The sequence below is a fragment of the Ranitomeya variabilis genome, chromosome 4 (genome assembly GCF_051348905.1).
Source record: "Ranitomeya variabilis isolate aRanVar5 chromosome 4, aRanVar5.hap1, whole genome shotgun sequence".
Taxonomy (NCBI): Eukaryota; Metazoa; Chordata; class Amphibia; order Anura; family Dendrobatidae; genus Ranitomeya; species Ranitomeya variabilis.
The window spans coordinates 183,890,370-183,916,314 of record NC_135235.1 but is presented as its reverse complement, the minus strand read 5'-3'; the positions used below and the strand labels follow the sequence as shown (position 1 = coordinate 183,916,314).

The 25,945-nt window shown below is 44.7% G+C and overlaps 1 protein-coding gene across 2 annotated transcripts in view; it reads right to left on the bottom strand.

Annotated features, from left to right (window-relative positions):
- Nucleotides 1-25,945, bottom strand: part of LOC143770136 (sulfotransferase 2B1-like) — a 297,130-nt gene that overhangs the window by 51,090 nt on the left and 220,095 nt on the right. For both annotated transcript variants that reach the window (XM_077259457.1, XM_077259458.1), the window contains one exon: nucleotides 2,085-2,179. In XM_077259457.1, coding sequence (XP_077115572.1) covers nucleotides 2,085-2,179 — 95 coding nt within the window. The remainder of the gene's footprint in view (nucleotides 1-2,084; nucleotides 2,180-25,945) is intronic.

The following is a 25,945-nucleotide window of genomic DNA, read 5'->3' as shown; positions in this document are numbered from 1 at the left end:
ACAAATTTAAATATTCGACAAAGATAACACAAGTAATCACAAGATGCAGTTTTTAAATGAAGGTCTTAATTGTTAAGGGAAAAATGAATCCAAAACAAAAGTAATTTTCCCCCTACTTTAAAACATAAATTAACTGTGGTTTATCACATCTTTGGGAAGCTGAGTTTAATTCCCTTAGCCACACCAAGGCCTGATCACTACCACACCTATTCTCAATCAAGAAATCACTGTAATAGGACCTGCCAGACAAAATGAAGAATACTAAAAGATCCTCAAAAGCTAGACATCATGCCTCAATCAAAAGAAATTCTGGAACAAGTGAGAAACAAAGTAATTGAGATCTATCAGTCTGGAAAAGGTCATAAAACCATTTATAACTCAGCGAACCACAGTGAGAGCAAACATCCAGAAATTGCGATATAATGAAATAGTGGTGAACCTTCACAGGAGTGGCTGGATAACTATAATTATCCCATAATTATATCCAAGAGGCCACAAAAGACCCCACAATAACATACAAAGAACTGCAGGCCTCACTTGCCTCAGACAAGGTCAGTGCTCATGACTCCACCATAAGAAAGAGACTGAGTAAAAATGGCCTGCATGGCAGAGTTCCAAGATGAAAACCACTGTGGAGCAAGAAGAACATAAAGACTCATCTCAGTTTTGCCAGAAAACATCTTGATGATCCCCAGACTTTTGGGAGAATACTCTGTGGACTGTCATAACAAAAGTTTAACTTTTTGGAATGTTTTTGTCCCATTATATCTGCCATGGAAGTAACACAGAATTGCAGAAAAGGAACGTAATATCAACAGTAAAATATGGTGGTGGTAGTGTGATGGTCTGGGACTGTTTTGCTGCTTTAGAACCTGGAAGAGTTGCTGTGGAAAATGGAACCATGAATTCTGCTGTCTCACAAAAAATCCTGAATGAGAATGAGAATGTCCTGCCATCTGTTTGTGACCTCAAGCTAAAGCATACTTGGGTTAAGCAGCAGGGCAATGATTGAAAACGCACTAGCAAGTCCACATCTGAATGGCTTAAGAACAAAAAAAAATTAAGACTTTGAAGTGGCTTAGTCAAAGTCTTGACCTTGATCCAATTGAGATGCTGTGGCATGTCCATAAAAAGGCGGTTCATGCGCAGAAACACTTAAATGTGGCTGAATTTAAACAGTTTTGCAAAGATGAGTGGGCCAAAGTTCCTCCAGAGCATTGTAAAAGACGGTTTACCAATTACCGCAAGCACATTATGGCAGTTTTTGCTGCTAAGGGTGTCTCAACCAGTTATTAGGTTTAAGGGTCAATCACTTCTTCACACAGGGCCCTCTATGTTTGGATTTCTTTTTGCCTTAAAAATAAAGACCTTCATTTAAAAACTGCATTCTGTGTTTGTCTAACATTTCAAATATGTCTAATATTTAAATTTGTTTGGTGATCTAAAAAAATTAAATGTTATAAACAAGCAAAAAAATAGGAAATCGGGAAGGGGGCAAACACTTTTTCACACAACTGTATTTCCATGTTTTATTACTATTCATTTGCATATCACAAGGTAGTTTCTCATTTTGTTTTAATCTTAGGTTCTGTCTCTTAAATGGCCACAGTGTGACAGCACACCTATATACCCATAAGTGCTCTGGCTTTTTAGTTTTTGTTTTAGTTTTTGGGATTTTCTACAAACAGGGGTACGGCTCACCCTTATTGACTGTCCATTTTGCTGACATAGCTTTCCACAGACTGAGGCTGCACAATCGAGACCTGATTCTGCTATGACTTTATCTATTTTAAAATGTGCTGACACATAATGAGGTGAACTACAAGAGTTAGGTACAGTTCTGATTGGGTACACCTTGTCGCTGTGTGATGGCTTTTATGCTTCTTGATGAAAATAGTGTTTGAGTACCCTATGTTATTTCCATTCACTATTACTATTTACTTATTACAGGGTATTTTCTCATTTAGTTTATATCTTCGGTTCCATGGTTTCTGGGGAATAAATGCCAGAGACATACAACTAGGCAGTTAGATCTAACCAGAAACCCCACTGACACTTTATGCCGCCCTATAGAGTATCACTACCTGTAAGAGCTCCTCGTATGTAACAAAGAAGAATCTGCTGTCATCTTTCATTTTCATCCAGCCTTTCACATGTTCAAACCAAGATCCATATAGAACTGAAAGACAATGGTTTAGAATATTGATGAGAGTTTATTTATTTCAGAAGATCCTTTTAAATTATGAACTTTATAGACTGTAGATACTGCTTTGCAAGGACGCTTCTAGTGCCAGTAAGTAGAGATTAAGGTGAGTTATTATAGCCAGCATCATACTTTCCCCAAGATAAAACTTTTGTCCATAACAGTTTCCTTACAAACTCACATAAAAAAATACATGTTCTGATTGGAGCACCCGCCAGGGCCGTGGGGATACTCGGTACCGTGCCGGTTCTTAAAGGGATGTGGTCACGGCAGCAGTGATCCGGTCCGTGGCCCTTGGCGTCCAATAAAAGTCAATGAATTGAAAGGGGAAATAGTTTATAGGGGAATTGTTCATGACGTCACCCGTGGTACTTGGTCAATATGGCCGACGCTGCAGTTCAGATCCACTGGGGCAGTTGGTGATGCCGCTAAGATGTTTCAGCTCTCCACGGGCACAGCTAGTCCCCAGGGCAGATATAGGTGTTAATTGTGATGGTGGTGGTTGTGGCAGTTGTAGTGCAGGGCAAGTTATGCAGGAATAATTCAGAGGAAACAGCTAGGTGCAGCTTTCTGCAGCACTGTATATTATATGAGTGGTTTGGGGATCTGCTGCACTGTATATTATGAAGGGCTGTGGGATCTGTTGCAATGTATATTGGGGTTAGGGGACTGCGGCCATGTATATTATAATAGGTTGGGGCATCTGTGTTCATGTATATTGAGATGCTGAGGGGATCTGCAGCCATGTATTGTATATTATGAGGGGCTAGAGATCTACATCCATGTATATTATCAGGGGCTAGGTGCTCTTCGGCCATGTATACTATGAGAGGTTGGAGGTCTGCAGCCAAGTATATTATGAGAGGCTGAGGGGGATCTGCGGCCATGTATATTATAATAGGTTGGGGGGTCTGTATTCATGTATATTGAGATGCTGAGGGGATCTGCAGCCATGTATTGTATATTATGAGGAGCTAGAGATCTACATCCATGTATATTATCAGGGGCTAGGTGCTCTTCGGCCATGTATACTATGAGAGGTTGGAGGTCTGCAGACAAGTATATTATGAGAGGCTGAGGGGGATCTGCGGCCATGTATATTATGAGGAGCTAGAGGTCCACTGCTATATAACTTCTGAGGGGCTGGGAGGTCTGCTACAATTTATTTCCTTTGTGTTTGGGGGATGGGGAGGGGTGTTGCACTGTCCACTGCTGAGGGCTGGAAACATTAACTTGTGTACTGCATGTTTTGCTGACTATTTTTGGGTGCTAATGGGTATTATACTGTGAGGGGCATGAAGGTCAATTCATCATTGTACACCCTGAACTGTTGTGAACTCTGATTGGCTGGGGGTGTTACAGTATATAATGTGTGTGAGGAGCATGATGGATTATCATCTCTGAACAGCTGAGAACTTTGATTAAAGGGGTTATCAGGACTAAAACTTTTTATGTGGACCTAGAAACTAACAGGAAAAAAAGTTGCTAATTATCTTTATGTTCTGCTAACCGCCGATCTCTGCCATTTCAGGGCAGTCACAGACCACTACTGCTGGCGATTCCGCGGCCTCCGCTGATGTCATGTTGACATAGCAGCAGCTTCTCTTCTTCTCTAATTGGTTGATGAGGGATCACTGCCAATGTCATGTTGGCTAAAAGCGGATATGATCAGGCTCGACCACTGTTAGATGCTCAGGGGTAAAATGGTAAGACAATACAAAAGATCTAACCCCGGCACACTACAAAAACGTGAAGACTGAACTGTTGCTTTCAAAGTTTTTTTTAATGTATCTTGTGCAAAAGAGAATGGTTTTCAAACAACGTTTCGGCTCAGGCACGAGCCTTCATCAGCAAGACAATCTGTTCATACGTAATAACAAAAAAAGCATATATTACAATCAAAATCAAAAGAATAATAAACAAAAGAAAACATAGGTACACGTTTTAAGTATCTCACGTATTCTACATATGATATTACTATATAACGCTTGTGAAAATACAATAGTATTGTAGTGATTGGGTGGGGAAACAAGAGGATAGAAATGATTAAATGAAATGTTTAAACCCAGTGGGTTCAAACGTTTAAGGGTACCGTCACACAGTGGCATTTTCATCGCTACGACGGCACGATTCGTGACGTTCTAGCGATATAGTTACGATCTTGCAGTGTCTGACACGCTACTGCGATCAGGGACCCTGCTGAGAATCGTACGTCGTAGCAGATCGTTTGAAACTTTCTTTCGTCGCTGGATCTCCCGCTGTCATCGCTGGATCGTTGTGTGTGACAGCGATCCAGCGATGCGATCGCTTGTAACCAGGGTAAACATCGGTTTACTAAGCGCAGGGGCGCGCTTAGTAACCCGATGTTTACCGTGGTTACCAGCGTAAAAGTAAAAAAAAAAAAAACCGTACACACTCACCATCTGATGTCCGTTAGGTCCCTTGCCGTCCGCTTCCCGCTCTGACTGTCTGCCGGCCGGAAAGTGAGAGCAGATCACAGCAGTGACGTCGCCGCTGTGATCTGCTTTCACTTTACGGCGGCACTCAGTCAGAGCGGGAAGCAGACGGCAAGGGACCTGACGGACATCAGATGGTGAGTATGTACGTTTTTTTTTTTTTCACTTTTACGCTGGTAACCACGGTAAACATCGGGTTACTAAGCGCGGCCCTGCGCTTAGTAACCCGATGTTTACCCTGGTTACCAGCGAACCTCGGCATCGTTGGTCGCTGAAGAGCGGTCTGTGTGACAGCTCCCCAGCGACCACACAACGACTTACCAACGATCACGGCCAGGTCGTATCGCAGGTCATGATCATTGGTAAATCGTATAGTGAGACGGTACCCTAAGCCTTTTATCAGGGTATTTATTAGTTTCTGATATCCTTGCTGCAGTCTGTTAAAGGTAAAAGGTGTTTTAATTTATTGACTTATCTGCCCTATCACCTTTTGGATGTGGCTTTATATACCGTATTTTCCGGTGTATAAGACAACTGGGCGTATAAGACAACCCCCCAACTTTTCCAGTTAAAATATAAAATCTTCTTAAAAGTCGGGGGTCTTCTTATATGCCATGTGTCGTCTTATAGGGCCGGTGAATAATGTGCCTTTTTGGGGGGAGTGGTCCCGATGATGAAGAGAGGGGGCGTCTCACAGGAAAGTGTGAGTGGAGTATCCCCCTATTACCTCATTGTAGCAGCGTGGGGTCTTTGTGCTGGGGAGCGGCGGCGGCTGCTCCTCTTTGTGCCGCACGGGTGCTGTGCTGTGGGGCGGGTCCTCTTTGTGCAGCGCTGGGCCTCTGTGCTGTGGGGCGCCGCCGCCGCATCTTAGTGCAGAGTCGGGGCTCCTCAGGCATCTCCTCAAAGCCCGGAGGCACCGGCAGCTCAATTGCTGCGATGCGGTGGCCTCCGGGAAAATGGCCGCTGGGGGCGGCGCATGCTCAGATTCAGATTTCGTCCCAAGATCTCGGGAGACGAGATCTGAATCTGACCATGCGCCGTCCCCAGCGGCCATTTTCCCGGAGGCCACCGCATCGCAGCAATGGAGCTGCCGGTGCCTCCGGGCTTTGAGGAGATGCCAGAGGAGCCCCAACTCTGCACTAAGATATGCCGCCGCCGCCCCACAGCACAGAGGCCTGACGCTGCACAAAGAGGAGCCGCCCCACAGCACAGCACCCACGCGGCACAAAGAGGAGCAGCCGCCGCCGCTCCCCAGCACAGAGACCCCACGCTGCTACAATGAGGTAATAGGGGGATACTCCACTCACACTTTCCTGTGAGATGCCCCCTCTCTTCGTCATCAAGACCACTCCCCCCCCACCCACCATATACATATAGGTCTGCACCCGGCGTACAAGACGACACCCGGCGTATAAGACGACCCCCGACTTTTAAGAAGATTTTCAGGGGTTAAAAAGTAGTCTTATACGCCGGAAAATACGGTACTTTCCCCATTAGTGTTTCTTGCTGGTGATAGCCTTATTTGGATTTACGCCCATACTGCTGTAGTCTAAGCCAGTCAATAAAAGATCAGCTAGGGTTTATCTGTTTGCGGTTTATGTTATTTACTCTGCACATATCTTCTGTTTTTTTGTTACATAGTAGGCAGTTTGTTTTCTAACAGTACATATTTAATCCTTTATTTTGTATTTCATAGTTTGTTGTGTTAACTCTGGGTTCTTTTAGCTATTTCATAACACCTTCCCTTCTAGTAGGAAAATTGCACTCTGCACTGCCCTCTGGTACTTTAGGAGCAATGTGAAGTGCTATCGGTAGTGTTGAGCGATACCGTCCGATACTTGAAAGTATCGGTATCGGATAGTATCGGCCGATACCAGAAAAGTATCGGATATCGCCGATACCGATACCCGATACCAATACAAGTCAATGGGACACCAAGTATCGGAATGTATCCTGTATGGTTCCCAGGGTCTGAAGGAGAGGAAACTCTCCTTCAGGCCCTGGGATCCATATTAATGTGTAAAATAAAGAATAAAAATAAAAAATATTGATATACTCACCTCTCCGACGCAGCCTGGACCTTACCGATGTAACCGGCAGCTTCCGTTCCTAAGAATGAGCGCTTGAAAGACCTTAGATGACGTCGCGGCTTCTGATTGGTCGCGTGGCGGTCATGTGACCGCTCATGAGGAAGGTGAGAGATCAGCCTAAAACTTGTTAATGATCTCAAGGCAGCTGGTACCAGAGTGACCAAGAAAACCATTGATAGCACATTGCGCCATAAAGGTCACCCTGCTTAAGAATGTGAACAGAGTCAGAATAAACGGCTTCATAGGAGCGCCAAGCTGGTGAGGGGAGTTTTTTAGTGCAGATAGCACGTTACAGCTCCGGCCGGATGCCTCAGAAGAGGAAGAGACTGGATGTAATAAAAATTGACCGGTCATATGGAGCGCAAGCGACACAGTTCAGTGTTATGATCCTGGTGGTAGGATCTCAAACTGACCTGACAAATATACCCTGAGTATATAGGACAAGTTCTGGGGATGTGGAAACTATACTGACCGCAATCCTGATCCTATCCAAACACACTAAAGGCAGCTGTGGAACGTTACCTGAAAACCTAGACGTCTCGTCACAGCCTGAGAAACTGACTACCCCTAGAAAGAAAGCAAAGACCTCACTTGCCTCAGAGAAATGTACCCCAAAGTTTTAGATAGCCCCCCACAAATAATAACGGTGAGTCAAGGGGAAAACACAAACGTAGAGATGAAACAGATTTAGCAAATGAGGCCCGCTAATACTAGATAGGCAGAAAATAGATAGGTGTCTGTGCGGTCAGTACAAAAACTATCAAAAGTAAACCATGCAGAGAATACATGAACCCCCACACCGACTCACGATGTGAGGGGCGCACTCTGCACCCCAGAACTAACCAGCAAGCAAAAAATCACATAAAAGCAAGCTGGGCTGAACTCATAATATAATAGAAACGTTTTCAAGGAAATAATGAGAAACTGAACAAGCAAACTTAGCTTCTCATAGCAGGAGACTGGTCACAAGGAATATTCAGGAGGACACAGGATCAGGACTGAATACACCGACAGCAGGTGACATCTAAAGGTCCAGGTGAGTTAAATAGGCCCAGCCTAGCAGGAGATGAAACAGCTGAGCCCAGCCAAGACCAGCCATATAGCTAAAGGCCACCAGAGGAAGCCCAAGACCAAACTCACACAGTACCACTCATGACCACAGGAGGAAGCCCGAGAACGGAATTCACAACAGTACCCCCCCCTTGAGGAGGGGTCACCAAACCCTCAACAGAGCTCCCAGGCCGATCAGGACGAGCCAAAGGAAAGGCACGAACCAAATCGGCCGCATGGACATCGGAGGCGACAACCCAGGAATTATCCTCCTGACCATAACCCTTCCATTTCACCAAGTACTGAAGCCTCCGTCTCGAAATACGAGAATCCACGATCTTCTCCACCACATATTCCAACTCCCCCTCGACCAAGACCGGAGCAGGAGGATCAACAGAAGGGACCACAGGCACCACATATCTCCGCAACAATGACCTATGGAACACATTATGAATGGCAAACGATGTTGGGAGGTCCAAACGAAAAGACACAGGGTTGAGGATTTCCAAAATCTTATAAGGACCGATGAAACGAGGCTTGAACTTAGGAGAGGAAACCTTCATCGGAACATAACGAGAAGACAACCATACCAAATCCCCCACACGAAGTCGGGGACCCACACAGCGACGGCGGTTAGCAAAGCGCTGAGCCTTCTCTTGGGACAAAGTCAAATTGTCCACTACATGGTTCCAAATCTGCTGCAACCTATCCACCACAGAATCCACCCCAGGACAGTGAGAAGACTCAACCTGACCCGAGGAGAAACGAGGATGAAAACCAGAATTGCAAAAGAAAGGTGAAACCAAAGTAGCAGAACTAGCCCGATTATTGAGGGCGAACTCAGCCAATGGCAAAAAGGTCACCCAATCATCCTGGTCAGCAGAAACAAAACATCTCAAATAAGTTTCCAAGGTCTGAATAGTTCGTTCGGTTTGACCATTCGTCTGAGGATGGAAGGCTGACGGAAAAGACATTTCAATGGCCATCTTAGCACAAAAGGATCGCCAAAATCTGGACACAAACTGGGATCCTCTGTCGGACACAATGTTCTCCGGAATACCATGTAAACGAACCACATTCTGAAAAAACAATGGCACCAAATCGGAGGAGGAAGGCAACTTAGGCAAGGGTACCAAATGGACCATTTTGGAAAAACGATCACAAACCACCCAGATGACAGACATCCTCTGAGAGACAGGAAGATCTGAAATAAAATCCATGGAAATATGCGTCCAAGGCCTCTTCGGGACAGGCAAAGGCAAAAGCAATCCACTGGCACGAGAACACGAAGGCTTGGCCCGAGCACAAATCCCACAGGACTGCAAAAAGGAACGCACATCCCGCGACAAGGAAGGCCACCAAAAGGATCTCGCCACCAAATCCCTGGTACCAAAAATCCCAGGATGACCCACCAACACCGAAGAATGAACCTCGGAAATAACTCTACTGGTCCATCTGTCTGGGACAAACAGTCTCTCCGGTGGACAACGGTCAGGTCTATTGGCCTGAAACTCCTGCAACACCCGTCGCAGATCAGGAGAGATAGCAGACAAAATCACCCCCTCTTTGAGAACACCAGTCGGTTCAGAAACTTCCGGGGAGTCAGGTACAAAACTCCTAGAAAGGGCATCAGCCTTCACGTTTTTCGAACCCGGAAGATATGAAACCACGAAATTGAAACGAGAGAAAAACAGCGACCATCGAGCCTGTCTCAGATTCAACCGTTTGGCAGACTCGAGATAAGTCAAATTCTTGTGATCCGTCAAGACCACCACACGATGCTTGGCTCCCTCAAGCCAATGTCGCCACTCCTCAAATGCCCACTTCATTGCCAACAACTCTCGATTACCAACATCATAATTCCGCTCGGCAGGCGAAAACTTTCATGAAAAGAAAGCACATGGTCTCATCACAGAGCCATCTGAGCTTCTCTGCGACAAAACAGCCCCTGCTCCAATCTCTGAAGCATCAACCTAGACCTGAAAGGGAAGAGAGACATCGGGCTGACGCAAGACAGGAGCCGAAGAAAACCGACGTTTCAACTCCTGAAAGGCCTCCACGGCCGCAGGAGACCAATTCGTCACATCAGAACCCTTCTTGGTCAAATCCGTCAAAGGCTTCACCACACTAGAAAAATTAGTGATGAAGCGACGGTAAAAATTAGCAAAACCCAAGAACTTCTGAAGACTCTTCACAGATGTAGGTTGAGTCCAGTCATGAATAGCCTGGACCTTGACTGGATCCATCTCGATAGTAGAAGGAGAAAAAATAAAGCCCAAGAAGGAAACCTTCTGGACTCCGAAGAGACATTTAGAGCCCTTCACAAACAAGGCATTGGCACGCAGGACCTGAAATACCATCCTGACTTGCTTCACATGAGACTCCCAATCATCAGAAAAGACCAAAATATCATCCAGGTACACAATCATAAATCTATCCAGGTACTCTCGGAAGATATCGTGCATGAAGGACTGAAACACAGAGGGGGCATTAGAAAGCCCAAAAGGCATCACCAAGTACTCAAAATGGCCTTCGGGCGTATAAAATGCTGTTTTCCATTCATCGCCCTGCTTTATGCGCACAAGATTATACGCTCCACGAAGATCTATCTTGGTGAACCAACTGGCCCCCCTAATCCGGGCAAACAGATCGGACAACAGTGGCAAGGGATACTGAAATTTGACCGTGATGTTATTTAGAAGGCGATAATCTATACAGGGTCTCAGAGAACCATCCTTCTTGGCCACAAAAAAGAACCCCGCACCCAAAGGGGACGAGGACGGGCGAATATGTCCCTTCACCAAGGACTCCTTTATATAACTCCGCATGGCGGTATGTTCTGGTACAGACAAATTAAAAAGTCGTCCCTTAGGGAACTTACTACCAGGAATCAGATTTATGGCACAATCACAATCCCTATGAGGAGGTAGGGCACTGGATTTGGGCTCATCAAATACATCCTGGTAGTCCGACAAAAATTCAGGGACTTCAGAAGGAGTAGAAGAAGCAATTGACACCAAAGGAGCATCGCCATGAATCCCCTGGCATCCCCAACTTGACACAGACATTGCTTTCCAATCCAGGACTGGATTATGAGTCTGCAGCCATGGCAGACCCAACACGACAACATCATGCAAATTATAAATACAGATACCACTGATGCATATCAGCAATCAAAACGGGAAACACCCTATATTGGACAAAAGGGATAACAGGGCAACCTCCACTACTAACTACATCCTACAAAAAAAGCTACGGAGTATATACACCCATTAGGTATTAAGAAAATCGTCAATTTTATTTAGAGAACATATATAAACAGCAGTAATCACAGATTAAAAACAGACAAGGTACACGTTTGAACACATGTAAGGCGGAAAACACACTGAAAAAGTAGCACCTAGGGTTCAGACATGGAACATGCAGATACCTGCTGTATACCTTAAGGTCTCCCAATTACCCAGTATTTATGTCTATAAAGTGCATGGTGCTTCATATGGGATACCCAGTAGTCCAGCAGTAATCTGCATGCATGCATCAGGGGTCACATAGTGTAATACAAATAATCAGTTAATCCTGCCAGTCTTACCCAGAATATCCTAAGATGCCAGTGTGTGTCCGGTGGCCCCGACGCGCGTTTCGCGTGGGCTTCCTCGGGGGGACAACATCATGCAAATTATGTAGCACCAGAAAGCGAATTACCTCCTGATGTAAAGGAACCATGCACATGGTCAATTGAGTCCAGTACTGAGGTTTATTCTTGGCCAATGGTGTAGCATCAATTCCCTTTAGCGGAATAGGGAATTGTAAAGGCTCCAAGATAAAACCACAGCGCCTGGCAAATGACAAATCCATCAAATTCAGGGCAGCACCTGAATCCACAAAAGCCATAACTGGGTAAGATGACAGAGAGCAAATCAAAGTAACAGACAAAATGAATTTAGGTTGTACAGTACCAATGGTGACAAACTTGGCAACCCTTTTTGTGCGCTTAGAGCATGCTGAGATAACATGAGCAGAATCACCACAGTAAAAGCACAACCCATTCTGACGTCTGTGGTTTTGCCGTTCAACTCTGGTCAGAATCCTGTCACATTGCATAGGCTCAGGTTTCTGCTCAGAAAATACCGCCAGAGGGTGCACAGGTTTGCGCTCCCGCAAACGCCGATCAATCTGAATGGCCAAAGACATTGACTCATTCAGACCCGTCGGCGTGGGGAACCCCACCATAACATCTTTAAGGGCTTCAGAAAGACCCTTTCTGAAAATCGCCGCCAGGGCGCACTCATTCCACTGAGTGAGCACTGACCACTTCCTAAACTTCTGACAATAAACCTCTGCTTCATCCCGACCCTGAGAGAGAGCCAGCAAAACCTTCTCTGCTTGGTCTACCAGATTTGGTTCCTCATAAAGCACTCCAAGCGCCAGAAAAAACGCATCAACATTTAGCAGTGCCGGATCTCCTGGCGCCAAAGAGAATGCCCAATCTTGAGGGTCACCCCGCAACAAAGAAATAACAATTTTGACTTGCTGAACAGAGTCGCCAGATGAGCGAGGTCTCAGAGAAAGAAATAACTTACAATTATTCTTAAAGTTCAAAAACCTAGATCTATCTCCGGAGAACAGCTCAGGAATAGGTATTTTAGGCTCTGACATAGGACTGCGGACTACATAATCCTGAATGCCCTGTACCCTTGCAGTGAGATGATCCACACTAGAAGACAGTCTCTGAATGTCCATATTAGTAGCTGCATACAGAACCACCCAGAGATTAAGGGGAGGAGCGAGGCAAAACACAGTGCAGAGGAAAAAAAAAAATGACCTTAAGATTTCTCTTCTCCCTCTTTAGCTGCATTAACACTTTCGGGCCTGCTGTACTGTTATGATCCTGGTGGTAGGATCTCAAACTGACCTAACAAATATACCCTGAGTATATAGGACAAGTTCTGGGGATGTGGAAACTATACTGACCGCAATCCTGATCCTATCCAAACACACTAAAGGCAGCTGTGGAACATTACCTGAAAACCTAGACGTCTCGTCACAGCCTGAGAAACTGACTACCCTTAGAAAGAAAGCAAAGACCTCACTTGCCTCAGAGAAATGTACCCCAAAGTTTTAGATAGCCCCCCACAAATAATAACGGTGAGTCAAGGGGAAAACACAAACGTAGAGATGAAACAGATTTAGCAAATGAGGCCCGCTAATACTAGATAGGCAGAAAATAGATAGGTGTCTGTGCGGTCAGTACAAAAACTATCAAAAGTAAACCACGCAGAGAATACATGAACCCCCACACCGAGTCACGATGTGAGGGGCGCACTCTGCACCCCAGAACTAACCAGCAAGCAAAAAATCACATAAAAGCAAGCTGGGCTTAACTCATAATATAATAGAAACGTTTTCAAGGAAATAATGAGAAACTGAACAAGCAAACTTAGCTTCTCATAGCAGGAGACTGGTCACAAGGAATATTCAGGAGGACACAGGATCAGGACTGAATACACCGACAGCAGGCGACATCTAAAGGTCCAGGTGAGTTAAATAGGCCCAGCCTAGCAGGAGATGAAACAGCTGAGCCCAGCCAAGACCAGCCATATAGCTAAAGGCCACCAGAGGAAGCCCAAGACCAAACTCACACAGTACCACTCATGACCACAGGAGGAAGCCCGAGAACGGAATTCACAACAGTTCAGCTGGTATTAAAAAGTCTTCATTTATTATTTCCACAACGCGTTTCAACAGAATAGTTTCGTCTTCTTCAGGTGCCAGTTAACTGCCACCTGAAGACGACGTAACTATTCCGTTGTAATGCATTGTGGAAATATTAAATGAAGACTTTTTAATACCAGCTGAACTGTGTTGCTTGCGCTCCATATGACCGGTCAATTTTTACTTCACCCTGCTCAAGAAGGAACATGTGCAGGCTTGTCTAAAGTTTGCCAATGAACACCTGGATGATTCTGTGAGTGATTGGGAATAGGTGCTGTGGTCAGACGAGACAAAATTTAGCTCTTTGGCATTAACTCAACTAGCCGTGTTTCGAGGAAGAGAAATGCTGCTTATGACCTAAAGAACACCATCCCCACTGTCAAGCATGGAGGTGGAAACATTTTGTTTTGGAGGTGTTTCTCTGCTATGGGCACATGACTACTTCACTGCATCAATGGAAGAATGGATGGAGCCATGTACCATAAAATCCTGAGTGACAACCTTCTTCCCTCCGCCAGGACAATAAAAATGGGTCGTGGCTGGGTCTTCCAACAAGCAATGACCCAAGACATACAACCAAGGCAACAATGGAGTGGCTAAAAAAAAGCGCATTAAGGTCATGGAGTAGCCTAACCAGTCTTCAGACCATAATCCCATTGAAAACTTATGAAGGGAGTTGAAGCTCCAAGATGCCAAGTGACAACCTCAAAATTGTAATGATTTAGATATGATCTGCAAAGAGGAGTGGACCAAACCTCCTCCTTACATGTGCGCAAACCTCATCATCAGCTACAAAAACATCTGACTGCTATGCTTGCCCAGGGCCACAATCAGGGCATTACTGCCCTGACTGCAATATGGGGCCCAGTGAGTAGCAGTATACAGAGGGGCCCGCAGGTCCGGGGCCCCACTTATGCGCTTCTGCTCCCTGGGTCCCGTCGTGCATTAAAGTGGTATGCACTGCTGCACACACTTTGCTGCCAGGGCCCAGGAGATATCTCGGAGCTGTGCATGGCTGTCTTACCTTGATGGTTGCGCAGCTCCCACTCCCTCTGTCTTCTGTGTATTCTCTGTCAGGTGACGTCGCGTATACGATAACATCATTGTGTACGCGTTGACATGTACCGGATGCTGGAAGCAGAGCTGGGGAATGTCTGTGAGGTAAGTATACAAAACGTTTTTGTTTTCTTTATAAAATTAATTAAATGGGTGAGGGGAGGAGGAGGGGGACTGCAGATGATGTCATGGGGATAAAAGGGACTGCATATGATGACTTGGAGGACAAAGGAGACTCCACATGATGACATGGGGGAAAAAGGAGACTGCACATGATGACATGTGAGTGAAAAAGGGGACTACAAATGATGAATTGAGACTGAGAGATGGGGTACAGCTAATTAATAGAAGGTGGGGGTGGGGAGAGCAAATGATGATTTGAGGGAGAGCAAATAATGATGAATTTTGAGGCTGGGGGAATAAATGATGTATTGAATGTGGTTGAGAGCTGTTGATAATGAATAGAGGGTGAGAGAGAGAAGACATGACAATGAATTGGGGCTGAAGGGGCATGTAACTATAATGAATCAGGGGAGTGGGAGGTACATAGTGGGGGGCATTGAGTATGCAGTGACTGGTAATGTATTGAGGGAAAGAGTACAAGTGCTAAGTAATTTATATATTTATTAGGTGGGGAAACTGGCTATTGTAAGATAGCGCTTACTGAATGTATTGGGGGACACTCACTTGGCTGCGAGTTTTAAGGCACCCAGGAACACTTTCCACTTTAAACAGTCTATGCGGTTTATTATATAGTCATAAACCGTACCACAAACAGTAAATTGCACACTGTTTCGGAACATGATATTAAGTTGCGGTCACTAAACATGCTAGACCTGACTCCGTCCAGTTACCACGGGTGACCGTACAGTTCACTAACTGACCCTCGTCATTATACACAGTCCCCCAACTCTGGGTTACCTTCCTGCAGCTCCTGCTCCACACGGTGACCTCCTGTCATTCCTCTTTCTTGGGGAAACTGTCTTACTGAGATCACCGTCTTTGTGACCAGGGCATTCATGACAGACCAGACCCGCAGACGAAACGGTAGCTTCAATGCAGTGCCATCACAGAGACTCTGCGTATACGGCCTCTTCATGTGCTATTCAGGAAGTCTTACTCCCAGGATCTTTCAACACAGGTTGTGCTATTCAGGAAGTCTTTCTCCCAAGATCTTTCAACACAGGCCTTCAGATCCATGGCCTCACCATGTGCTCTTCAGGGATCCGATCCTACTCTCAGGATCTCCCAGCACTCTCTCACCTGTGACCACCCCATGGTCACATTATATACTTGTAACCACTCCCATAAGTGGGAGGTGTGTGTGGTTAGTCAGACCTGCCCAGCTCTCCGACTAACCCTGTAAGCCTCCATTTAAAGCTACACAAACACAACTCTTATGGAACTACAAGTCCCAGAACAACAATACTGGCTTACAGAGCAGACTCCCTCTGCGACACATACCGGCCATTTACAATCATGCCAGACACTGTTTAACAAACTCAATTGTGCCTCCATGCATATCCTGAGGAGCCCAAACAGCGCTCCCTAGCTGCAGCATGGGGCACTGCGTCACAATATGTTTTGTTAGTTGGGGCACAGTGGCGGATTATAATTTATATTTGGAATAGCGGGTTGCATAATAACCAATTATATATTAATGGTGGGTGCATATCTGTATTCAGATGTGCAATGTAGAAAAAAGGGAAAAAGTGGGGAATGTGCTATGTAAGCGGTGCCCTAGGCAACTATGTGTTATTTTATGCAGAGACGATTCCTAGCTGGAAGAAGTAATGGTGGTCTGTTCTGCATGAAAAAGTAAAGCAAAGATGAAGGACTTCAGCTGCAGACGTTGCTGGTGAGTCAGTGTGCTACCTGTACACTGACACTATACACTCTATACTATATACAGAGGTCCTTTGTATAATGTCAATAGTGATCACTGTATTATGTTTACACTGACACTGTTCATGGGATCCTCATTGTTCATTGGACTCCTGGAACATTGTTGAATCACATAGAGGAACATAATCTCTGGTATCCTAAAAACATACCATTCAGGTGTTCTCTAAATAACAGAAAACCAGAGGATCACACCCAGTCTGCAAAACTTTCTGTTCTCCTCAGTGGATTCAAACTAAAATTGGTAACATGTTAGGTTAACCCCTCTGTGACCTTTGACGTACTATCCCGTCGAGGTGACCTGGGCCTATCTGACCCTCGACGGGATAGTACGTCATAGCAGATCGGCCGCGATCACGGGGGGAGCGCGGCCGATCGCGGCCGGGTGTCAGCTGCATATCGCAGCTGACATCCGGCACTATGTGCCAGGAGCGGTCACGGACCGCCCCCGGCACATTAACCCCCGGCACACCGCGATCAAACATGATCGCGGTGTACCGGCGGTATAGGGAAGCATCGCGCAGGGAGGGGGCTCCCTGCGGGCTTCCCTGAGACCCCCGGAGCAACGCGATGTGATCGCGTTGCTCTGAGGGTCTCCTACCTCCCTCCTCGCCGCAGGTCCCGGATCCAAGATGGCCGCGGCATCCGGGTCCTGCAGGGAGGGAGGTGGCTTACCGAGTGTCTGCTCAGAGCAGACGCTTGGTAAGCCTGCAGCCCTGCACAGCAGATCACAGATCTGGCAGAGTGCTGTGCACACTGCCAGATCAATGATCTGTGATGTCCCCCCCTGGGACAAAGTAAAAAAGTTAAAAAAAAATTCCCCACATGTGTGTAAAAAAAAAATAAAAAAAATATCCTAAATAAAGAAAAGAAAAAAAAAATTATTCCCATAAATACATTTCTTTAGCTAAATAAAATAAAAAAAACAATAAAAGTACACATATTTAGTATCGCCGCGTCCGTAACGACCCAACCTATAAAACTGCCCCACTAGTTAACCCCTTCAGTAAACACCGTAAGAAAAAAAAAAAAAAAACGAGGCAAAAAACAACGCTTTATTACCATACTGCCGAACAAAAAGTGGAATAACACGCGATCAAAAAGACTGATATAAATAACCATGGTACCGCTGAAAACGTCATCTTGTCCCGCAAAAAAAGAGCCGCCATACAGCATCATCAGCAAAAAAATAAAAAAGTTATAGTCCTGAGAATAAAGCGATACCAAAATAATTATTTTTTTCTATAAAATAGTTTTTATCGTATAAAAGCGCCAAAACATAAAAAAATGATATAAATGAGATATCGCTGTAATCGTACTGACCCGACGAATAAAACTGCTTGATCAATTTTACCAAACGCGGAACGGTATAAACGCCTCCCCCAAAATAAATTCATGAATAGCTGGTTTTTGATCACTCTGCCTCACAAAAATCGGAATAAAAAGCGATCAAAAAATGTCACGTGTCCGAAAATGTTACCAATAAAAACGTCAACGCGTCCCGCAAAAAAACAAGATCTCACATAACTCTGTGGACTCAAATATGGAAAAATTGCAGCTCTCAAAATGTGGTAACGCAAAAAATATTTTTTGCAATGAAAAGCGTCTTTCAGTGTGTGACAGCTGCCAATCATAAAAATCTGCTAAAAAACCCACAAAAGTAAATCAAACCCCCCTTCATCACCCCCTTAGTTAGGGAAAAATAAAAAAATTAAAAAATGTATTTATTTCCATTTTCCCATTAGGGTTAGGGTTAGGGCTAGAGTTAGGACTAGAGTTAGGGCTAGGGTTAGGGTTAGGGCAAGGGTTAGGGCTAGGGTTAGGGTTAGGGCTAGGGTTGGGGCTAGGGTTAGGGCTAGAGTTAGGACTAGAGTTAGGGCTAGGGTTAGGGTTAGGGCAAGGGTTAGGACTAGGGTTAGGGCTAGGGTTGGGGCTAGGGTTAGGGCTAGGGTTAGGGCTAGGGTTGGGGATAGGGTTAGGGCTAGGGTTAGGGCTAGGGTTAGGGCTAGTGTTACGGCTAGTGTTAGGGCTAGTGATAGGGCTAGGGTTATTGCTAGGGTTAGGGCTAGGGTTAGGGTTAGGGTTGGGGCTAGGGTTGGAGCTACAGTTAGGGTTGGGGCTAAAGATAGGGTTAGGGTTTGGATTACATTTACGGTTGGGAATAGGGTTGGGTGTGTCTGGGTTAGAGGAGTGGTTAGGGTTACCGTTGGGATTAGGGTTAGGGATGTGTTTGGATTAGGGTTTCAGTTATAATTGGGGGGTTTCCACTGTTTAGGCACATCAGGGGCTCTCCAAACGGGACATGGCATCCGATCTGAATTCCAGCCAATTCTGCGTTGAAAAAGGAAAACAGTGCTCCTTCCCTTCAGAGCTCTCCCGTGTGCCCAAACAGGGGTTTACCCCAACATATGGGGTATCAGCGTACTCAGGACAAATTGGACATCATCTTTTGGGGTCCAATTTCTCCTGCTACCCTTGGGAAAATACAAAACTGGGGGCCAAAAAATAAGTTTTGTGGGAAAAAAAGATTTTTTATTTTCACGGCTCTGCGTTGTAAACTGTAGTGAAACACTTGGGGGTTCAAAGTTCTCACAACACATCTAGATAAGTTCCTTGGGGGGTCTAGTTTCCGATATGGGGTCACTTGTGGGGGGTTTGTACTGTTTGGGTACATCAGGGGCTCTGCAAATGCAAAATGACGCCTGCAGACCAATCCATTTAAGTCTGCATTCCAAATGGCGCTCCTTCCCTTCCGAGCTCTGTCATGCGCCCAAACAGTGGTTCCCCCCCACATATGGGGTATCAGCGTACTCAGGACAAATTGATCAACAACTTTTGGGGTCCAATTTATCCTGATACCTTTGTGAAAATACAAAACTGGGGGCTAAAAAATCATTTTTGTGAAAAAAAAAAGAATTTTTATTTTCACGGCTCTGCGTTATAAACTGTAGTGAAACACTTGGGGGTTCAAAGTTCTCACAACACATCTAGATAAGTTCCTTGGGGGGTCTAGTTTCCAATATGGGGTCACTTGTGGGGGGTTTGTACTGTTTGGGTACATCAGGGGCTCTGCAAATGCAACGTGACGCCTGCAGACCAATCCATTTAAGTCTGCATTCCAAATGACGCTCCTTCCCTTCCGAGCTCTGTCATGCACCCAAACAGTGGTTCCCCCCCACATATGGGGTATCAACGTACTCAGGACAAATTGGACAACAACTTTTGGAGCCCAATTTATCCTGGTACCCTTGTGAAAATACAAAACTGGGGGCTAAAAAATCATTTTTGTGAAAAAAAAAGGAATTTTTATTTTCACGGCTCTGCGTTATAAACTGTAGTGAAACACTTGGGGGTTCAAAGTTCTCACAACACATCTAGATAAGTTCCTTGGGGGGTCTAGTTTCCAATATGGGGTCAATTGTGGGGGGGTTGTACTGTTTGGGTACATCAGGGGCTCTGCAAATGCAACGTGACGCCTGCAGACCAATCCATTTAAGTCTGCATTCCAAATGGCGCTCCTTCCCTTCCAAGCTCTGTCATGCGCCCAAACAGTGGTTCCCCCCACATATGGGGTATCAGCGTACTCAGGACAAATTGAACAACAAAGTTTGGGGTCCAATTTATCCTGATACCCTTGTGAAAATACAAAACTGGGGGCTAAAAATCATTTTTGTGAAAAAAAAAAGGAATTTTTATTTTCACGGCTCTGCGTTATAAACTGTAGTGAAACACTTGGGGGTTCAAAGCTATCAAAACACATCTAGATAAGTTCCTTAGGGGGTCTACTTTCCAAAATGGTGTCACTTGTGGGGGTTTTTAATGTTTAGGCACATCAGGGGCTCTCCAAACGCAACATGGCATCCCATCTTAATTCCAGTCAATTTTGCATTGAAAAGTAAAATAGCGCTCCTTCCCTTCCGAGCTCTGCTATGCGCCCAAACAGTGGTTTACCCCCACATATGGGGTATCGTCGTACTCAGGACAAATTGCTCAACAACTTTTGTGGTCTAATTTCTTCTCTTACCCTTGGGGAAATAAAAAAATGGGGGCGAAAAGATCATTTTTGTGAAAAAATATGATTTTTATTTTTACGGCTCTGCATTATAAACTTCTGTGAAGCACTTGTTGGGTCAAAGTGCTCAACACACATCTAGATAAGTTCCTTAAGGGGTCTACTTTCCAAAATGGTGTCACTTGTGGGGGTTTTTAATGTTTAGGCACATCAGGGGCTCTCCAAACGCAACATGGCATCCCATCTTAATTCCAGTCAATTTTGCATTGAAAAGTAAAATAGCGCTCCTTCCCTTCCGAGCTCTGCTATGTGCCCAAACAGTGGTTTATCCCCACATATGGGGTATCGTCGTACTCAGGACAAATTGCACAACAACTTTTGTGGTCTAATTTCTTCTCTTACCCTTGGGGAAATAAAAAAATGGGGGCGAAAAGATCATTTTTGTGAAAAAATATGATTTTTATTTTTACGGCTCTGCATTATAAACTTCTGTGAAGCACTTGTTGGGTCAAAGTGCTCAACACACATCTAGATAAGATCCTTAGGGGGTCTACTTTCCAAAATGGTGTCACTTGTGGGGGGTTTCAATGTTTACGCACATCAGGGGCTCTCCAAATGCAACATGGCGTCCCATCTCAATTCCAGTCAATTTTGCATTGAAAAGTCAAATGGCGCTCCTTTCCTTCCGAGCTCTGCCCTGCGCCCAAACAATGGTTTACACCCACATATGGGGTATCAGCGTACTCAGGACGAATTGTACAACAAATTTTGGGGTCTATTTTCTCCTGTTACCCTTGGTAAAATAAAACAAATTGGAGCTGAAACAAATTTTGAGTGAAAAAAAGTTAAATGTTTAATTTTATTTAAACATTCCAAAAATTCCTGTGAAACACCTGAAGGGTTAATAAACTTCTTGAAAGTGGTTTTGAGTACCTTGAGGGGTGCAGTTTTTAGAATGGTGTCACACTTGGGTATTTTCTATCATATAGACCCCTCAAAATGACTTCAAATGAGATGTGGTCCCTAAAAAAAAATGGTGTTGTAAAAATGAGAAATTGCTGGTCAACTTTTAACCCTTATAACTCCGTCACCCAAAAAAATTTTGGTTCCAAAATTGTGCTGATGTAAAGTAGACATGTGGGAAATGTTACTTATTAAGTATTTTGCATGACATATGTCTGTGATTTAAGGGCATAAAAATTCAAAGTTGGAAAATTGCGAAATTTTCAAAATTTTCGCCAAATATTCGTTTTTTTCACAAATAAACGCAAGTTATATCGAAGAAATTTTACCACTATCATGAAGTACAATATGTCACGAGAAAACAATGTCAGAATCGCCAAGATCCGTTGAAGCGTTCCAGAGTTATAACCTCATAAAGGGACAGTGGTCAGAATTGTAAAAATTGGCCCGGTCATTAACGTGCAAACCACCCTTGGGGGTGAAGGGGTTAAAGAATAAAATGGGACTGTTTGATGTCTGTCACAAGGACAGACCACTAGAAGGTTATGTTAAGTTGATCCGGAATGTGTAAAGTGTGTTGATAGGTGGGATAAAAGGTACGGTTTTAAAGGAATGTTCAGTTTGAATCAGTGTGAGATATCGGTGAAGGAAATTGGAAAGTGCAATGATACATATAAATGGAAGGTTGTTAGTTGAAAACAGGAACTCCAAGAGGAATAAGATATACCGGTACCCCAAATGGGACAGCAAAATATTTTGAATGACTATCGGCAATCTAACAATTGTCAAAAATTCGCACACGGGGTTCTGTGCTCCAAGAGCACGTTACCCTATAAACAAAATTGTCTGCCCTTATTTACTTAAAAAGTTATTGAAGTTCTAAAAATTTGGCTTTTTGCCAAAAATACTTTTTTCTTTTTTCTTTCCTCAGTCGCGATCTCCTTTTTCTTCTCCCAAACTTCAATGTGAACTTTTAATGCCTCCCAATGTAACCTTAAAAATAACTCTGAATCCAGCTACTTTAATTCCAATTGATGTAGTTGATTTAAAAGAGGGAGAAGGATGGGAGGGACAAGGAAAACCATTTTTTTTTGTTTTGCAAAAATTTGTCAGAGGATGAACTATTTGATGCGTACCATGAACATGACTATATAACTCTTATGGCTCAAGAAACTGCAGGTTTGTCACTAGTGTTGAGCATTCCGATACCGCAAGTATCGGGTATCGGCCGATATTTGCTGTATCGGAATTCCGATACCGAGATCCGATATTTTTGTGGTATCGGGTATCGGTATCGAAACAACATTAATGTAAAAATGTGTAAAAGAGAGAATTAAAATAAAAAATATTGCTATACTCACCTCTCCGACGCAGCCTGGACCTCACCGAGGGAAGCGGCAGCGTTCTTTGTTTAAAATTTGCGCGTTTACTTCCTTATGTGAAGTCCCGGCTTGTGATTGGTCGCGTGCCGCCCATGTGGCGGCGACACAACCAATCACAGCAAGCCGTGACGTAATTTCAGGTCATTCAGTATTTTAAAATTACGCTCCGGCTTTGTGATTGGTTGCGTCGCAGTCACATGGGCGACGCAACCAATCACAGCAAGCCGTGACGTAATTTCAGGTCCTTAAGGATTTTAAAATTACGTCCCGGCTTTGTGATTGGTTGCGTCGCAGTCACATGGGCGACGCAACCAATCACAAGCCGTGACGTCACGGGAGGCTGGACACGCGCGCATTTTAAAATGCGCGCGTGTCCAGCCTCCCGGCTTGTGATTGGTTGACTGCGACGCAACCAATCACAAGCCGGGACGTCACGGGAGGCTGGACACGCGCGCATTTTAAAATGCGCGCGTGTCCAGCCTCCCGTGACGTCACGGCTTGTGATTGGTTGCGTCGCCCATGTGACTGCGACGCAACCAATCACAAAGCCGGGACGTAATTTTAAAATCCTTAAGGACCTGAAATTACATCACGGCTTGCTGTGATTGGTTGCGTCGCCCATGTGACTGCGACGCAACCAATCACAAAGCCGGAGCGTAATTTTAAAATACTGAATGACCTGAAATTACGTCACGGCTTGCTGTGATTGGTTGCGTTGCCGCCACATGGGCGGCACGCGACCAATCACAAGCCGGGACTTCACGTAAGGAAAGAAAAGCGCGAATTTTAAGCAAACAACGCTGCCGGTTCCCTCGGTGAGGTTCAGGCTGCGTCGGAGAGGTGAGTATAGCAATATTTTTTATTTTAATTCTTTCTTTTACACATTAATATGGTTCCCAGGGCCTGAAGGAGAGTTTCCTCTCCTTCAGACCCTGAGAACCATCAGGAATACCGTCCGATACTTGAGTCCCATTGACTTGTATTGGTATCGGGTATCGGTATCGGATTGGATCCGATACTTTGCCGGTATCGGACGATACTTTCCGATACCGATACTTTCGGTATCGGACGGTATCGCTCAACACTATTTGTCACATGTTTCTGATGTACCTCTCACTAATTCAGATATTGAGCTTTCTATAGATGGTTCAAGGAGCATCGGTGAGGACGGCCAGTTCTACACTGGGTATGTAGTGGTCACACAGCATGAGATAAAAAAAAGCAGAACCACTCCCTCCTCACATATCTGCACAAGAGGCGGAGTTGATGGCACTCATTGAAGCGCTTAGAGGGGCAGAAGGTAAGCAATACACCATATACACTGACTCCATGTATTGTTTTGGGCTGGCCCACAACTACGGCCTCATATGGAGGGCGAGAGATTATCTTACACCAGTAGGCACTCCTGTCAAACATGGGCAACTCATTAAATAGTTAATGGATGCACTACTGCTCCCAAAAGAGGCTGCCATAGTAAAAGTAAAGGCACACACCAAACTCATTACCGACGAAGCACAAGGCAATGACAAGTCGGACCGAGCAGCCAAGGAAGCTGCAAGAAAGCCAAAGCAAAATGAGACCCCCGAGGCACCACTGCTCCTCCACTGATCATGGTAAGCACTGAGTATAACCAGTTGGACTTGAGTATCTTACAGGCTCTGACTCGGCAAGCCACTGGGGAGGAGAGAAAGGTTTGGTTGAAAGCTGGGGCTCAGGACCATGAAGGTCTGTGGAAGGTGGGATAGCGGGTATGCCTGCCAAGATCCTTGTACCCTGTGGTGGCTCAAACAGCTCATGGTCCAACGCACCTGAATTCCATGTGTGCTCTGGTAGATAAGTAATGGGTCACCCCTGGTTTCACAATGGTTGCTACTAGATTTACACAGGCATGTCTAACATGTGCACAACACAGGTAGTATAGTGAAGGCACCACAAACATGCCTAAGCCCCTCTACCCATTTCAGCCACTGCAGATTGGCTTTATACAACTACCTCAGTAGGAATGTATGTGCTCGCGTGTGTTGATCTCTTCTCAGGGTGGCCGGAAGCCTTCTCGAAGCCAAAAGCAACTGCAGCGGAGCTACGCATTTCACTGGAGAGGTAATGCAAAATGTTATGCAAATGTTGTGAGTCACACAGGCCACAAAGCAAGTGAGGCATTGAGGAAACCCTGGACAGAATATTTACCTTTAGCTCTGTTCTGCATCAGGTACATTCCCAACAGAAAGACAAAAATGTCCCCTTTTAGAGGTTTTAGGTTTTGGAGGGTCAGCACCAAGGCTAGGCCTATATTTCCCACAAGACATCACAACTTCACTGTGAAAACCTCATCAGCTGTGTCCAGAGCCTCCAGAAGAGACTCTCGCTCTTGCATAAACAAGTCTTTGATTCTATTCCAGGAGATTGGGTAGTGGCCGAAAGACATACAAGAAGACCACTGGAGCCAAGGTCTGATGGTCCTTTCCAAGTCCTCCTCACTACAGCTACATCAATAAAGCATGAGGGGAAACCTACTTGGATCCATGCAAGTCGCTATAAAGTCCCTGGTGATCCTGCTCTTAATGATGCTGGCAACCTAACCTCAGGAGGTACAGATGGCTAAGATAACCCAAAATGATACGGAAATAACTATGTGGTTTGATTCTTATGAGAATTCTGCTACTTTTAGATTTGATTTCTGTATAATAGTGAAATGCCAATGGAATTTTAAATTTTGTAGGAAAAGTAGTAATCCTAAATGTAAGTTTCTAACAGGGATCAAAGTTGCCATAATATACTGAAATCCATGTCTCATAATCTGTCGGATTTGGTAAGGACTTAGCAAAAGCCGGAAATAGAATTACTGGCTTTTATGCTATCTAGCACTGTATTAAATATATATATATACAGTTATATGAAAAAGTTTGGGCACCCCTATTAATCTTAAGCTTAATGTTTTATAAAAATTGTTTTTTTTGCAACAGCTATTTCGGTTTCATATATCTAATAACTGTTGGACACAGTAATGTTTCTGCCTTGAAATGAGGTTTATTGTACTAACAGAAAATGTGCAATCTGCATTCAAACAAAATTTGACAGGTGCATAAGTATGGGCACCTCACCAGAAAAGTGACATTAAT